Source organism: Amblyomma mixtum, chromosome 4, assembly GCF_055824585.1.
Source record: "Amblyomma mixtum isolate Tamu chromosome 4, ASM5582458v1, whole genome shotgun sequence".
Taxonomy (NCBI): Eukaryota; Metazoa; Arthropoda; class Arachnida; order Ixodida; family Ixodidae; genus Amblyomma; species Amblyomma mixtum.
This window is the reverse complement of record NC_143015.1, coordinates 162,514,310-162,529,268: the sequence shown is the minus strand read 5'-3', so window position 1 is coordinate 162,529,268 and position 14,959 is coordinate 162,514,310. Positions and strand designations below refer to the sequence as shown.

The 14,959-nt window shown below is 46.1% G+C and overlaps 1 protein-coding gene across 1 annotated transcript in view; it reads right to left on the bottom strand.

Annotated features, from left to right (window-relative positions):
- Top1 (DNA topoisomerase 1) overlaps nt 1–13,612 on the bottom strand; it is a 31,079-nt gene extending 17,467 nt beyond the window's left edge. Inside the window, exons 1-3 of the mRNA XM_089541893.1 lie at nt 13,440–13,612; nt 1,397–1,413; nt 454–571 (exon numbers count right to left, since the gene is read on the bottom strand). Of these exons, the coding sequence (XP_089398019.1) occupies nt 454–571; nt 1,397–1,413; nt 13,440–13,612 (308 nt within the window). The remainder of the gene's footprint in view (nt 1–453; nt 572–1,396; nt 1,414–13,439) is intronic.
- Between the last annotated feature and the right edge of the window lie 1,347 nt (nt 13,613–14,959).

The window sequence follows — 14,959 nt, the reverse complement described above, 5'->3', positions numbered from 1 at the left end:
CTGGGTACATTTTTTTCTGCTCTGCGATAATGCGCCGAAATAAAGCTCTAGTTGCTAGGCAATAGTCTTCGTTGTCAGGGGCTTGCACACCTCCCACCCTTCAATATGATTGCGCAGTTGCTGCTGTTACAGCTGTGTATGACTTCGCCCTTGCTAAAAATATTTGCTTCTCCTGAAGCCCAAGTTTATTTCCCGAGAGCGAGAATACAGTGCATTCCCTGCTGAAAAAAATGTGTATGATGCAATAACCATATAGAGGCTTCGTCATAGAAATATCATACAATTATTGTGATATTCTATGACATCTCTATGATGCCTGTAAGATTTTGCGGAAATGTATGACAGTTGTATGATAATTTTGTATGATTTGTATGATAGTTGTATGATATTTGTATGACAAACTGTATGAGTTTGTTGCATCTTACAACTTTTTTGAGTAGGGTTGCCACGTACCATCTCCACAGAAGCTCTTCGTCTTCTTTCTTGATCCTTCGTCGCTTTCTGGAGCAGCCTTCATCCTCAGCTGGTGACCTGACCTGGAGTTTAGTCTTTGCGTTTGTGGGCTTAGGGGCTGCTGACCGCACGACGGATTAAAATATACATTTAGTCGCTTCTTACACAATACAGTGATGCATACTGCGACCAAGCCCTAGTGAAGAAAGCTGTATGATGCAATAATCTCATATCATTTGTCATATATATGTCATAAAATTATCATTAAATTGCATATAAATGTAATCAATTTGAGCAAAATCATACATTTGTCTTACAAATGTCATACAGTATCGTCTAAATTCTGGGACATTTGTATACGACGGAGCCTGTACGTGGTTATTGCACCATACAACTGTTTTCAGTAGGGAGTGGAGTGGACGAATTTACACGGAACGTTTATAGGCGAATCCGTGGCCCAGATAGTAGGGTTCTAAAATTTCGGTTTTTATTACGTCACAACAAAATTTGAGATAGATGCGAGAGGCGGTCCTCGATGTGTGGCGCCTGGTTCGGAGGCCTCACTCGCGGAAAGTATAATTAACACAAAGAAGCGTTTGCACGAACCTATATGTGCGACACGTTAATTTCAGTGTATACATGCTGTTGTCGTTGATGTGAAAAGCATGCCGAAGAAAAGTGGTAGCAAGACAATTGAGGGTGTACACGCGAGTGAATATGCATACATTAAAGTTGACTGCAAGGCAGCACATCAGGGCACCTGCAGTTTTGATCTTGGCAGGATTCCTATATGGGAAACGACCCTTGTTTTAAAATGTGCCGTCGTATAGAATACATGCGAGGGTAAATTTCCATATCGACAGGCATTACACCTAAAAATTCCAGGCTGAGATGTTACACAGAGTTTTGGGTCGCATAAGTAACAGGAGATAATGCCACGCACCTGACCCGCGCGACCTCCTGAGTGTCGATGAGAACAGGGATGCTTAAGGAGACTCTGTCCGTAGAAATCTTCTAGTTCATGACAATATCATGCTCAAAAAACGTCAGAAATGCGTGTATTTTGGTCATCATCATCATCAGCCTGAGTACGCCCACTGCAGGGCAAAGGTCTCTCCCACGTTTCTCCAATTAACCCTGTCCTTTGCCAGCTGCAGCCATCCAATCTCCGCAAACTTTTGGTAAGAAGTCGTTAACCAGTTTAAAAACGTTGTAACTCATTGAAAACGTCCGCGTCTTCCAAAAACTAAAACAAGTTAGCTGCTTACAAGTGCTGGAACTAGTGGGTTTGCGTGACAAAGGTTAAAGCTTTAAGGATCATACCTTTATGTTGTCCTCATTATGGCTGCCGAGTGTCTTTCGCTTCTTGCTTGTCCTCGCCTCTTGATTTATCCGCTCTGATTCTGTCAGTGATCTGAAGATGTAAGATAAAAAAGAACTCTGTTAAAGGTTTGCTTAATGAGGTTTTAAGTCCCAAAGCGACTCAGGCTATGAGGGACGCCGTAGTGAAGGGCTCCGGAAATTTCAGCCACCTGGGGTTTTTTAACGTGCACTGACATCGCACAGCACATGGGCCGCTAGAATTTTGCCTCAATCGAAATTCGACCGTCGTGGCCATGATCGAACCCGCGTCTTTCGGGTCAGCAGCTGAGAGCCATAACCACTCAGCCGGAGCGGTGCCAGAACTCTGTTAAATTTATTATAGCCCAGCCGCGCCAAGAACAAGTACCATATAAATGCTATATATGGCTTACAATGCTTCATTTACCCACTAATTTTTGTATTTATATCAGAAAGCAATGCAGAGGCCAGCGTATGAAGAACAGGTGAACAAAACAAGAAATATAAACAAAACAAAAAGAAAACTGCAAGTAAACGAGAACGTGGGCATTGTAAATATACTCAGCGAAATTTTGTCTTGTGCAGTTTCTGCAGGGGGACAGCGTTCTCCCAATGGTCATTATGCCGCGAAAGCAAGCGACCGAAGTACGCACCCCTCGTCAGCCAGTGTATCGGTTCAGAATGGGCGACACGGCTCTGCACTTGAGAGACACTTCAGTCGATCAGTGAAACCAAGTCCAGTCTGTGTGGCAGCGATGATCATGACCTGCGAAGGAAATGCTGTAGAGTCGGCGGCTACAACGCAAAGCTGGAGACAATGCCTGCTTGAAAAAACTGAGAGGGCACTTTGACGATGTTAAGTGCGCGAGGCGAAAGCCTTTCCGCCACTTTGGCTGCCTCTCTTGCTGATTGAATGCTGTTTAGGAATGAAAGGAGACGTCTGACTCTTTCGGCTGAAATGTCAGCGCCACACGACGGTGGCGCCCCCAAGGCGCCAAGCGCATGCGCAGTAAGGAGCGACGCGAGCGCCACCAACCATGTGGTTATCCAATCACCAATTAAGGAATAGTTACTAATTAATTACTAATTACTGATGACCAATGAATTACTCATTACTAATTAATGACGTATTGCTAATACATAAATATTGCTAAATGTCAGTTAACGACTAATTACTAATAATTAATTAGTACACATTGTCAACTACTTTAATCGATGCTATAGAATCTGTTCAGAATCGGTCAGCTCGCTTCATCCTTTCCAACTATTCTCGCACGACTAGTGTTTCTTTAATGAAAACTCATCTTGGTCTGACTAACCCCGCAGTTCGCAGAAATATTTCACGCCTCCGTCTTTTCCACAGCATTTTCTTTCATAATGAGACACTAAAACAGGAATTTTTTTCTTCTATACCATCATACGTGTCATCACGTGTTGACCATCCGCATAAAGTTTCCATCCCAACTTGTAAAACAAATGTGCTTTTTAATTCTTTCTTACCAAAGACTAGCACTGAGTGGAACCACCTTCCACCCCATATCGCCTGCATTGAAGACGCGTCATCTTTCAAGGCACTTATCACCAAGCATATCATCGAACAAGCGTCTGCGTCATGATTTTTTGCCTTTTGCCTGTACTTTTTACTATGTATTTTTTTTCTTTTTTTCACCCACCCCCTCTATAACGCCCTGCGGGCCCTGAGGGTATTGTAATAAATAAACTAATACCTAATTATCAATTACAAATTGATTACTAATTACTCGTACTAATTAATGGCCGAATACCAATTAATGATTACAACATACTATGCCAGAATGAATTCAGTGATTTCTGGTTACGGCGTATCACGCCAATGAGGACGTCATCAGAATGACTGAGAGCTATAGCGTGACGGAAGGACGGACGGAATGATGAGCCATTGCTTTCGCCTTAATATGCATTCGTGGAAACGAACGATTAGGCAGGCTCCCAGAACTTCTGAGAAAGGACTCTGTGAGTTATGTACACGCCATCGGTGGCATGAAACTAAAGCAAATACCCCAAGGAAGTGTCCGGCATGTTTGAAACGAACACAGGCTTTGTTGAATAATTCGAGTTGCACGTGCACTGCTGGATGGGAAATTATCTCTGAAGGCCTTCTTTTGAACGTTAATTCAAAGGGTGCGTGAACGGCGTGACGTTTTCAACTCCTGATGACGTGGAAGGCTGTCCGACTCATGCGTGGGCGTTAGGAACGGGAGAATACATTTTAGGTTTCGATTATGAAGCGAAAGATTTCGTTACTATGTTAGTGTTCAGAGGGACAGTTTGATGTTCAGTTTGAAGTGGCGTCAAACGATTTGTCTTCTTGCGCTGTATACTTGGCAACAAAAAAGTAGATATCCGGATCTAACGAAAAATTTGTACCGCATATAGCGAAGATGGCTAATGACGCAATATTCGTTCGATATTGCTAACACTCGATACTCGCAGGCTGCCTCGGCGTTTTGATCTTTTTTTTTTCTCTCGTCAAGGACCAACGATACCGACAGAGCAATGTCATTTAGTTCATGCTTTCCAGTCTTGCGCCGCCGCGGTGGCTCAGTGGTTATGGTGCTCGGCTGCTGACCCGAAAGACGCGGGTTCGATCCCGGCCGCGGCGGTTGAATTTCTTTGGAGGAGAAATTCTAGAGGCCCGTGTACTGTGCGATGTCAGTGCACGTTAAAGAACCCCAGGTGGTCGAAATTTCCGGAGCCCTCCACTACGGCGTCTCTCATAGCCTGAGTCGCTTTGGGACGTTAAACCCCACAAACCAAACCAAACCAAACCAAACCAAACCAGTCTTGCATTCAAAGGGATTTTAAAGTCTAAAAAAAAGCATCGGCCGGCTTCTGTAGCATGGCTAAAGGAACACCACACAGTGAGCTAGATGTCATTTGTGTTCTTCGCCCTGCACTTTCCAGGGCGGCGGATCCGACGCAAGCCTTATGAACCTTACCTCGCTTTACTTTGTCCGGCAGCCGATTCGATCGGGGCTGTACGCAGTATTCAGGACATAGTGAGCGAATAATTTTACCCCTCTGCGCCCGTCCGCATCATTCTTTCTTCTCGTCTTCTGTCTTCAGGCAAATCAGGCTGAGCTAGAAGGAGAAAAATATAAAAAAAGAAAATAGTTTCTACACAACATTTGACCGAGGTATTCATGTTCGGGGGATATCCTACCAGCGAGGCTGCCGATTTCGTAAATGACACAAACCCACCACGGTGGCTCGGTGGCTTTGACATTCGGCTGATGAACACAAGGTCGCGGGTTCGATACCAGCCGCTGCCGTCGTATTTCGATGGAGGCGAAATAGAAAAACGGCCGTGTGCTGTGCGATATCAGTGCACGTTAAAGTACCCCAGTTGGTGTAAATTAATCTAGAGCCCTGCACTCTCATAGCCGAATTTTCGAAAAGAGAAAAGAAAGGCGTCCTGACGACGGGGCGCTGCCGTGATGCGCCGCCATCATCATCATCATCAGCCTGACTACGCCTACTGCAGGGCAAAGGTCTCTCCCATGTCTCTCCATTTAAACCTGTCCTTTGCCAGTTGAGGCCACCGTATTCCCGCAAATTTCTTAATCTCATCCGCCCACATAACTTTCTGCCGTCCCCACTCCGCCCGCTTCCGATCTCCTAACGTTACACCTATCATTTTTCTCTTCTCTCCGTAGCTCGCTGCGTTGTCCTTAACTTAAGCTGAGCCCTCTTTGATAGCCTCCACGTTTCTGCCCCATAGGTGAGCACCGGTAAGATACAGCTGTTGTATACTTTTCTCTTGAGAGATATTGGTAAACTGGCATTCACAAATCCTATTCATTACATCGATGCGCACCCGTTACGAATGTCGGGATTTCAGAATCTAATCCAATCCAAGCCAGTGCCCGCTGTTTGGCCACATCATCATCAGCAACATCGTCGCCATTATGATGATCATTAATAGTATAATGGCGCCAGTGATGTCGCATGCCGTAACCGAACATGTCCTTGGTGCAGAGACAGATCAACACTATACCATACAACATGGCGCTGTCAGAAAATCACAGCAGACCCGCGCATAAAGAATCCCACACCGGAGCAGCTGGAGGCCACGCTGTCTAGCTGAGATATGGACAACCAAGTCCGGTTGGTCCACCTGGAATGAGCTGTAGCCGTGGCGCTAGAGCCCTGGACTGAGGGAACCATCCATTGGACTAGACGTCGAATACTCTCGAGAGCAAGTAAAGTTTTTCATTCATTCACTCACTCAATTAGAAATAAAATTCCCTCCTTCGGACCATTTTTTTCCTGCAGCAGCTTGAAAACTCTGTCGATCGGGAAAAATATGAGACAATTCTAGCTTTTTAAATTCCTGGAATCTTCTTGAATATTTCCTTTCCACCAAATTTAACTTCACCAAACTCTCTGAAAAAGAAACATTTCCTTTGTGACGATGCCACAGCGCGCGGCCAGAGCTGCTCTGCTTTGCCGCCGCACTGACTAGCTGCTGCCGTTGCTGACGAGGCTTCTGGGACCGCGTAAGCTTCCCCGGTCGGAGAAAACTAGAGACAACGGAGGGCGCCCAAGCACTCCTCCCGGCGTCGTCCGGCGGCTGTGTCTAACCCAGATAGACCCGAAACAGCAGTAACCCTCCCTTAATGGTCGCTGTCGCCTGGCTCCGTTGTCAGCGCAAGCTGTCACCAGTGGGGCAGGGCCTAACCCGCCAAGAGCAAGTGCCTTTCCTACAGCTGCAGTGTCGCCTTATTAATGTCGCTCCGTGGTCAGCAATTATGTCCGTGTCCCTCGCGCAGTCATTTAGTGGGTAAGCGAACTTAATCGCTCGCTTGGGCTCGTTAAGGACTAAGTGACAAGCATACAATAGTTTCAATAGTTTGCGTTGCAACGCTTCGACTGGAAGATGGAACTTCTAGCGCGTTTATCTTTCTCAATAGCCGCGCTTACATGAATGCGACAGAAGTCGACTCCAGCCCACTTTTTGAGGGAAAGAGGAGGTTTCGAGAAGGAAAGGCCTGACTCGTCCTCTACTCTCTTCCTCGACGTCTGCTCTGTCGTGAGCAGCTCTGTCGTGAGCAGCTCTGTCGTAAGCAGCACATGCCACTACAGCCGTAACTACACACGATAACCGGCTGAGATTCTATTCGTGTCACGACAAAAAAAGAAGACCAACAAACATTTCTCGATTTCTGTATAAAATTTGCTCGTCACGGACAAGAGGGAACACGTCTGGGAGATTTATTTCCATAACAGCCTGAACAAACAGCGATGTCAGCGGCTTATTCTGCCTCAGAATGGATAAAAGGGGCGGACAAAATTACTGATAAAGCGGGGGCACGAAACAGCAGTAACCCTCCCTATGTTAGCGCCACTATGCTTATTTTTCTAGGCTTTCTTTTTGGCTTACTTTCATCTATTTTTGTGTTCTTGATGAGGTGATTGTCACCGCTGCTCTGCCAACTGTATAGCAGGATATGCAGGACCGATCAAGCCTACAGAAAATACTTTTTGCCTGCCATTTTCGAAATTTTATTTGTATTTTGTGATGTTGAAAATACATATTTTGAACAGCGCGAATTGCCGTATGTGGTGTCTCTCAGTTGTAGCACCACGATTTTGGTTAGGCACTTTAGCTCAATTCCCAAGACAAGCCGATTAGGGGACTGTGGGAGGCTTACTGGATGAATTCGGCATAGAATGGCCATGCGTGAGATACCCATCCGTTTTGCTTACCAGGAAATTAAAATAATTTTTGCTCAATAAAGCGCTAGGGAAAGAAAAGGTTCCGTCTGGATTAGCAAATAGGGGGTATATATTGTGCTTTTCTACACGAAAAGAGAGATTTCGACTTGACAGCGAGTTTTGAGAATTTTTTGTTTTCTCCGTGAAATAAACTTTCAGTTGATAGTAGTCGCGTCTGTGTCCTACGCTGTTTTCTCCGCATTCACGCCTACTTCCTTGAATAGCTCAAATATACAAGACGATAAAACAATATCATCACTTCCTGCGTGAGTATACCGTGAGCTTTATCACTCGAAAGTGCCACTGTGATCTCCTTGCCGTGATGTAAGTCACTGTGAATCCACTTCTCTGTTCTCTACTCTTTCGTAATAGGCACAGCATAGGCATTGCTGAGGCGTTTTCTTTTTACCCCTTTCGTAACGCGCCAAGAAACGTACGAGCGATTGTCCCTGTCTCAGTTCAAATACAAAAAAAAAAAAAAACACATGGAAAACAGCGGCTATAAAGCCTGAGCGACGGGCCATTCCGAGCTCCCCTTATGGCCGCCTTTATTTTTGATTATGGCAGGCGACCGCGGGGACCGCTTCGCTTCCAGAACTGCCTAGGCGTCGTTGTTTGCGCCTGCTTTACTATTCGCAAGCGCCCATTCCGCGGGGGATGCTCTCGACGGCGGTGGCAGTACTGGCTAAGATGGAAATGCGCGCACTTTGGTTGTCAGATCTTAGATGGCAGAGGCACGGCGGAAGTACAGTACACTGTGGCAATCGTTTCTTGCTGAATTTCGAGTGGTTCTCACGACTGCTGCCAATGTTAGGTAATGTGATCGAAGGAGTCGACTTTGCGCAAGTTGCTCTTAGCCAACAACGTCGGAAACTGCCTGAACACTGAGCGAAGTGGACATCTCAGACTATGGCAGCTCTTGCCGATGTACTCGGCCATAACACAGCGGGAAAGAATAAAAACATAGTCCAGAGAAAGGGCGACTTACGAAATAGACAGCGATAACGAATTCGTCTTGAAATGGCTGCATAATGTTCGTGAATATTATGCTGCCTTGTGAAATGCATTCTTAGCATGACTGCCACGAACGGAATTATGTGCATTATTTATTCTTAGCATGACTGCCATAAACGGAATTATGTGCATTTACTGACCCGCCGCGGTGGCTCAGTGGTTAGGGCGCTCGGCTACTGAGTCGGAGTACCTGGATTCGAACCCGACCGAGGCCAAACGCAAGTGAGTGAGTGAAAGACATTACTGTACAACAGAAGAAAACGACCTACACGACGTGTACGTTGTTGGAATACGGACAAGCTGAAGTATTTCATCTTTTTTTCTGTTACACTATGTGTCACGAGGTTAAAGACGGAATTTTCAAACAGCGCGATGCAGTCGCGCGGCGCCATGAAAGAAGAGCGCACGATAAAACAGAATGCGTCAAAACTAGGGGTGTGCGAATATCAAATTTTTCGAATACGAATCGAATACAAATAATTGGTTCCTAATATCGAATTCAATATCGAATAATCAAGGACAGACGCATATAACCACTACAAAACATTTATCTGAGCGCCCAAGAACATCACTGTTCAACTATGAGTGATGAAATGAACCCAAAAGATGTGTGTGGCTGCACAAAAAGCATCAAAGTCTCGAACGTTAATCTTAGAGGAGCGGAAATATCAGAGAAGATGGCTAGTACTCAGAATTGGTTAAGGCTAGCTTGCCATAAGCAAAAAAGCGCGTTGCTGGGATGAACATAAAAGGTTGTCGTGAAGGAAAACCGGCTGCTCCACATGGTCAGGCAGAAGTAGTTAGTTCCCTTCTAGCTGAAGCGGCTTCTCCAGCCACAAAAATGCCCTCTCACTTGGCTCTGGGCGCCCCCTTATTGTTATGTCTCTGTCGATAGGACTTGCGGACCGAAATGAACGCCGGTGCTCGCAATAGAATATTCGGCTGGGTACGAATATTCGCGTCGGGTCGAATATTCGAAACAACACGAATACTTGGATTTCGAATCGAATACGAATAGTAAAAATATAATATTCGAATTATATTCGAAAATTTCGAATATTCGCACACACCTAGTCAAAACGGCGCGCAAAAAACAGCACAACAACAAAACAGCACCGATTCCTTGGAGCACTTGGCCACCACAGCTGCGTCTGCAGCGCTGCACCGTGCGCTACTGTACTGTTCCGTCGCTGCGCCGTTTTGTCCGGCGTGCTGTTTTGACGAGTGCTGTTTTTTCCCTGTGCTGTTTTGTCACTGTGCTGTTTTGTCGCTGCGCCGTTTCTTCCTTGTGTAGTTTTTTGTGCGCTGTTTTGTCGTATGCCGTTCTTTCGTGTCCCCCGTCGCGCAAGTCTCTCTTTGCTCGCACAGGGCGCGTTTATTACTAAACAGTAATCAGGACTGATACGAACGCAAGCAAGATACTCTCCCTACGTCAGCGTTTATGTCCAGCGCAAAAACTTTCGAACCTTCCTGAAATTGCAAAGTGCTCCAAGTTTTGCGCAGAGCGGATTTCCTTAAGACATTGCTCATTCATCCTCCGTGCACTAGGAAAAACGTTTACTATAGCTCGACCTCACTACCCAGTCGCCTGATATTGTATGAAGGCATTAAATGCCTAAATGCTTGTTCCTCTGGTAACAATATCAATCGACTGGGTAGCGAGGTGAAGCTACGGTAAACGTTTTTCCCAAGAACTCGCGTCCTGCAAACTTTTGTCCCCGATACTCAGGCTGGAATGAAACGCGAATGCGCTTATTCCACACCTTTATACTTTCCGGCAACATACTCCCTTGCCACCGGGTCATGAATATTTGCTTCGCTAGACCCTTTACTCAGAAACATGAATCAGGCTAGTTTTATACTGCAGCTGAAGGCACACAGAAAAAGAAAATTGTTTCGTTTACGGGCGCTGTTTTCGTTTCATTCCGGCTTGGCGTTAAGGTTTTCCCGAGACCTTCGCAAAGAAGGCTGCATAACAGCATGAGTAATGCTCATGAATCTAGACATGCGGCACCTCGGATAACAGATGATCTTCGCGATACAGACAAGAGGCCGGTGTGAGGAAGTCATCTGTCTTGCAAAGAAAACTTGCCATGCGATCGCATTTATTGTTCTTGTAATTTGACACAGCTCTCCAGAGAAAGCGCCACGCTTTGCATGAAAAACAGCTTTATTACTGCGGTGACACCAGCTAAGATGTAAAAAATACGCTATGCTCGGAAAGAGACCCGCAGACGATACACCTGTGTTTGTTTTTGTCCTGTTTTGATTCGATGCCGTTGACTAATTATTATCTTAGTTATCCCTTTCGTCACTGTCATAGCCCTGTTTGCGTCCTCATAACTGGCACGAGTCCGTCTTGTTTTCAAAAATTTTACACGAGAGAGACTATTTGATGCAAAAAAACAGCGCGAACAAACGGGGACGAGACGAAGAATGCACAGGAACAAGCGCTGACTCTCAACTAAAGTTTAATCACAGGAAACACGCTTAAAAAGGAAACAGAAAACAAAAAAAAAACCAAAATCAGAACGCATGTGTTACTATGTGATGTCCAGATATGCAACCTCACAGTCACGCAGGAGCAGGGATGGTTTGCTGACACACAATCTTGCTTTCTTTGCCATGTTGTACGCCTCGATAATTTCCCTGGTCAACTGGTCGGGGTGTTTGTACAAAATGTCAGTAAAATGCAAGGACGGAAAACAGGATTGACACTCTCGGCAATGATCAACTAGATTAGTGGAGCGATTAGATTCTAATGAATTGAGATGTTCACCGAGTCGTGTGTTGATACAACGTCCTGTTTGCCCAATGTATATCTGACCACAGGACAGGGGGATTTTATAAACTACCCCTTTGGAGCACGGCACAAAACTTTTAGCGTGCTTAACACCACAGGACGCTACAGATTTCTTGGGGTTGCGGGACTTATTTTCTACTGCTGAACAAACTTTACTGAGCTTATTCGGGGCCGAAAAAACTACATCAACTTTATACCTATGGGCCACATTTTTAAGACCATGAGAAAGGCGATGCACATAGGGCGTATCGAGGCGTACAACATGGCAAAGAAAGCAAGATTGTGTGTCAGCAAACCATCCCTGCTCCTGCGTGACTGTGCATAGGTTGCATATCTGGACATCACATAGTAACACATGCGTTCTGATTTTGTTTTTTTTTTGTTTTCTGTTTCCTTTTTAAGCGTGTTTCCTGTGATTAAACTTTAGTTGAGAGTCAGCGCTTGTTCCTGTGCATTCTTCGTCTCGTCCCCGTTTGTTCGCGCTGTTTTTTTGCATTTTGTATCACCAACTCGCCCGCTTATCCATCCTGTTGAGACTATTTGAAGCAGTACAAAGCATAAATGAACAACTGCTAGACTACGAACCGGAGAATACAACTGACTTTCTATTCAAATACACATTCACAAGTTAATTTGTTTCTAACGCTTCACGTGCACGATCTTAAATGTGCAATGAAGAGGGATCTGAACTCGTTTTTTTAACGCCGGAACTCGATCTACACGCTCCGAGCATTGTCAAAAACTTCGAATTACTGTCCTGTGCGGCCGATTTCTCTAATTTAAATCGGCCTGCAGTAGCCGGCCTGCAGTACCCATTGGAAATGGGTAGTTTCTCTCTGCTCCTTTGTAGGCGCAGCATTTGCTGATACATTTCCAACATTGGGCCGATTTTCGGCGCTGGCTACGCTGCGACTGTACCGACGACGGTGCCGACATTTGAATGTATCATATTGTCACGTTGTAGTGACGGCAGTCCAGCGGTCAGGGAGACACCAACCAGTCTTGGAAACGAAGCTTTTTATTTGGGCTGACTTGCGCCCAAAAAAGAACTGAATCCCTCGGCGGTGGCGTAAGCAACAAACGTGCTCGTCAGTCGTCGAACTACGAATGCCCGCTGCTCGCGGCATCGTTCAATTTAAAGCCGGCAAGGAAACTTCCAGATAACAGGTCGAGATCATCTAGAGTAATCTGGAAACACGTAGATGCAGCTGTTCATGGCTGTGAACAGGTCGAGATCATCTAGAGTAATCTGGAAACACGTAGATGCAGCTGTTCATGGCTGTGAACAATCGAGGTTAGACCGGTCGCTTCTCGCGTCACGAACAAAAGTGATAACAGCCCTTTCCTGCAGCCTTGAGCGTGAACGAACAAACACTACAATGATACGTGGCAATATTTATTTTTTTCAGATTTTTCATTTCGATTTTCTATCCAGGTTGCTGTCTAAAACTAGGTTGCTCCCAACCCGGTGGGCAGGTTGTGATGACGTCACAACGCCATGTGACCTCTCTCGACTGGCCCTTCAGGGCAGTTTCTAACGACGTCACAAGGTCACGTGACCTCTATCGATTACTCAGTGAATTTCATGAACCCGGACAGCGGCGAGGTTTTGGCACGACGACAACTTTAATGTTATCGAATTAGGACTCCCTGTGTGTTACACCGGCCCTGACGTGCGCGAGAGGCATTTGGTCAAAAGAGCTACTACTGGGGCTAGTTGAAAATATATTCTTGAAGGTATTGGTGAGCGCTATCACAATGCTGAAAGGAACGAACACATATAACACGCACTCCGGGGGCAAACAGAGGACTGTTGAAACGTGCTACAGGAGCCGGTACTTAACACTGATAGAGGTCTCAAGCGAAAAGTGGTCACGGTACAGCCCTTCATCGCAATGACGGCATTTACGATTGTTCACGGCCGTAAACGAACGCCGACGTTTGGGACATTGCGCGGCGCGTGAAGCATTTCGCGCGCTTTAGGCCGATTGCCTTGGAGACGAAGGAGATCATCATATTTCATTCCTTTTTTTTTGCCTGCCTCACTTGGAGCAGATTTCCTTCTACCCACAACTTGAACGGAGGACTCCTAGGATAGCGCGACGCAAGAAAATAATCCTCGAGGCGCAGCTCGTCTTCGTCCCCGCGGTCTGGACGCAGAGCAATCTCGCGGATCAGGAAGAGCAGTCTGGGCTGCAGCCGCCGGCTCGTGCGTCCTCTGAGCCGCCCAAATCCCTCGCTCATTTGGTGAAACCCCACAGCGATTCCTTCTATGCCCACTGCCTCGTTACCGGCGGCCGGAAGACTTTGGCGCTGGCTCACTGGGTGCCGTCTCTTCACCGTTACGGTTGTTGTTGCTCGCGAACTTAATGAGCGAATAAATATGCAAGCGAAATCTGGATAACATGTCATGATTCCCTGACGGCAGAATTATAAAGCGGAGAGCGGACACAGGATGATGGAACGCATACGTGAGGAATTCCCAGGAGTAAATCCGTTCGTCGGAAAAGTTTTATCAGAAACGAAGATAATGAAAAAAAAGAAAAAAAAATCGTCGACCCGTTTGCCCTCCTCTGCAGGAAACTTTCCTCCTCTATAGACCGACATGTTTGAAAAAAAAAACAAACAAGAGAACAGCCGTCATGTGATCAGGATGACGTCGTTTCATTTGTCAGCGGGTGAGCAGGCTGACGCTCCATCCTATTCGTCTGAAATTGATCACGTGATGCAGGTTAGTGACATCACTGAGCTTTGCGTTTAACAGGCATGGTATTGCTGTCACAAATTATACATATCTTTAGCGCAACCAGGACAGGAACACACAGAAAGAAAGACAAACACGAGCGTCGTGTTTGTCTTTCTTTCTGTGTTTTCCTGTCCTGGTTGCGCTAACAATAGGTATAATTCGTCCCAAATCCAACAAGCCCAACATCTAACTCTTTTAAAGTATATTTTATTGCTGTCACGGTGGCGCCGTAAACACCAGAAATGATCACTATATAACCGCGGCTGTAAAACCAGGCCAGTATTGGAGCCCTGTGAAGTTTTGTTGGTGAGAATTGAAGCGACACGAACACAGGTACGCCACCACACACGCGCGTGCGAAAGTAAAATTATCGGTCATACTGCAGCAATGTCCGCAGTAAACATTGCAGGGGACATTTAAGCTCCGCCTTAAGGATGTGGCGCGATGGCGTAACGGGTTAATTCCCATATATGCAGAAGGTAATTCTCTCCATTACATTCATAGGTCCCTGGAAGTTCTTACACCCCTCCTGGCACAGTGGTGCCGATGTTAAGCGATAAGACAATGCCCTCCGATGGCAGGTGTTCCCAGCGGTGGGCCTTGTGCTACCCAGGCTGCTCTTCCCGAACGGCCAATCAATAAATTAACTGCCACCTGCCACGGCGGGCAGTTTGCTCACTATCCGGTGGCCAGATTGTGATGACGTTGCAAGGTCACGTGACCTATAGGTGGCCCACCTGTCTCCTATAGGTTGCTTTCTGGGCACCACCTGCCAGAGTCATGCTCGTGATCTCTCACTCACAACACGGACGCCAACAACACCGACGCCGGACTTTCTGCGCAAC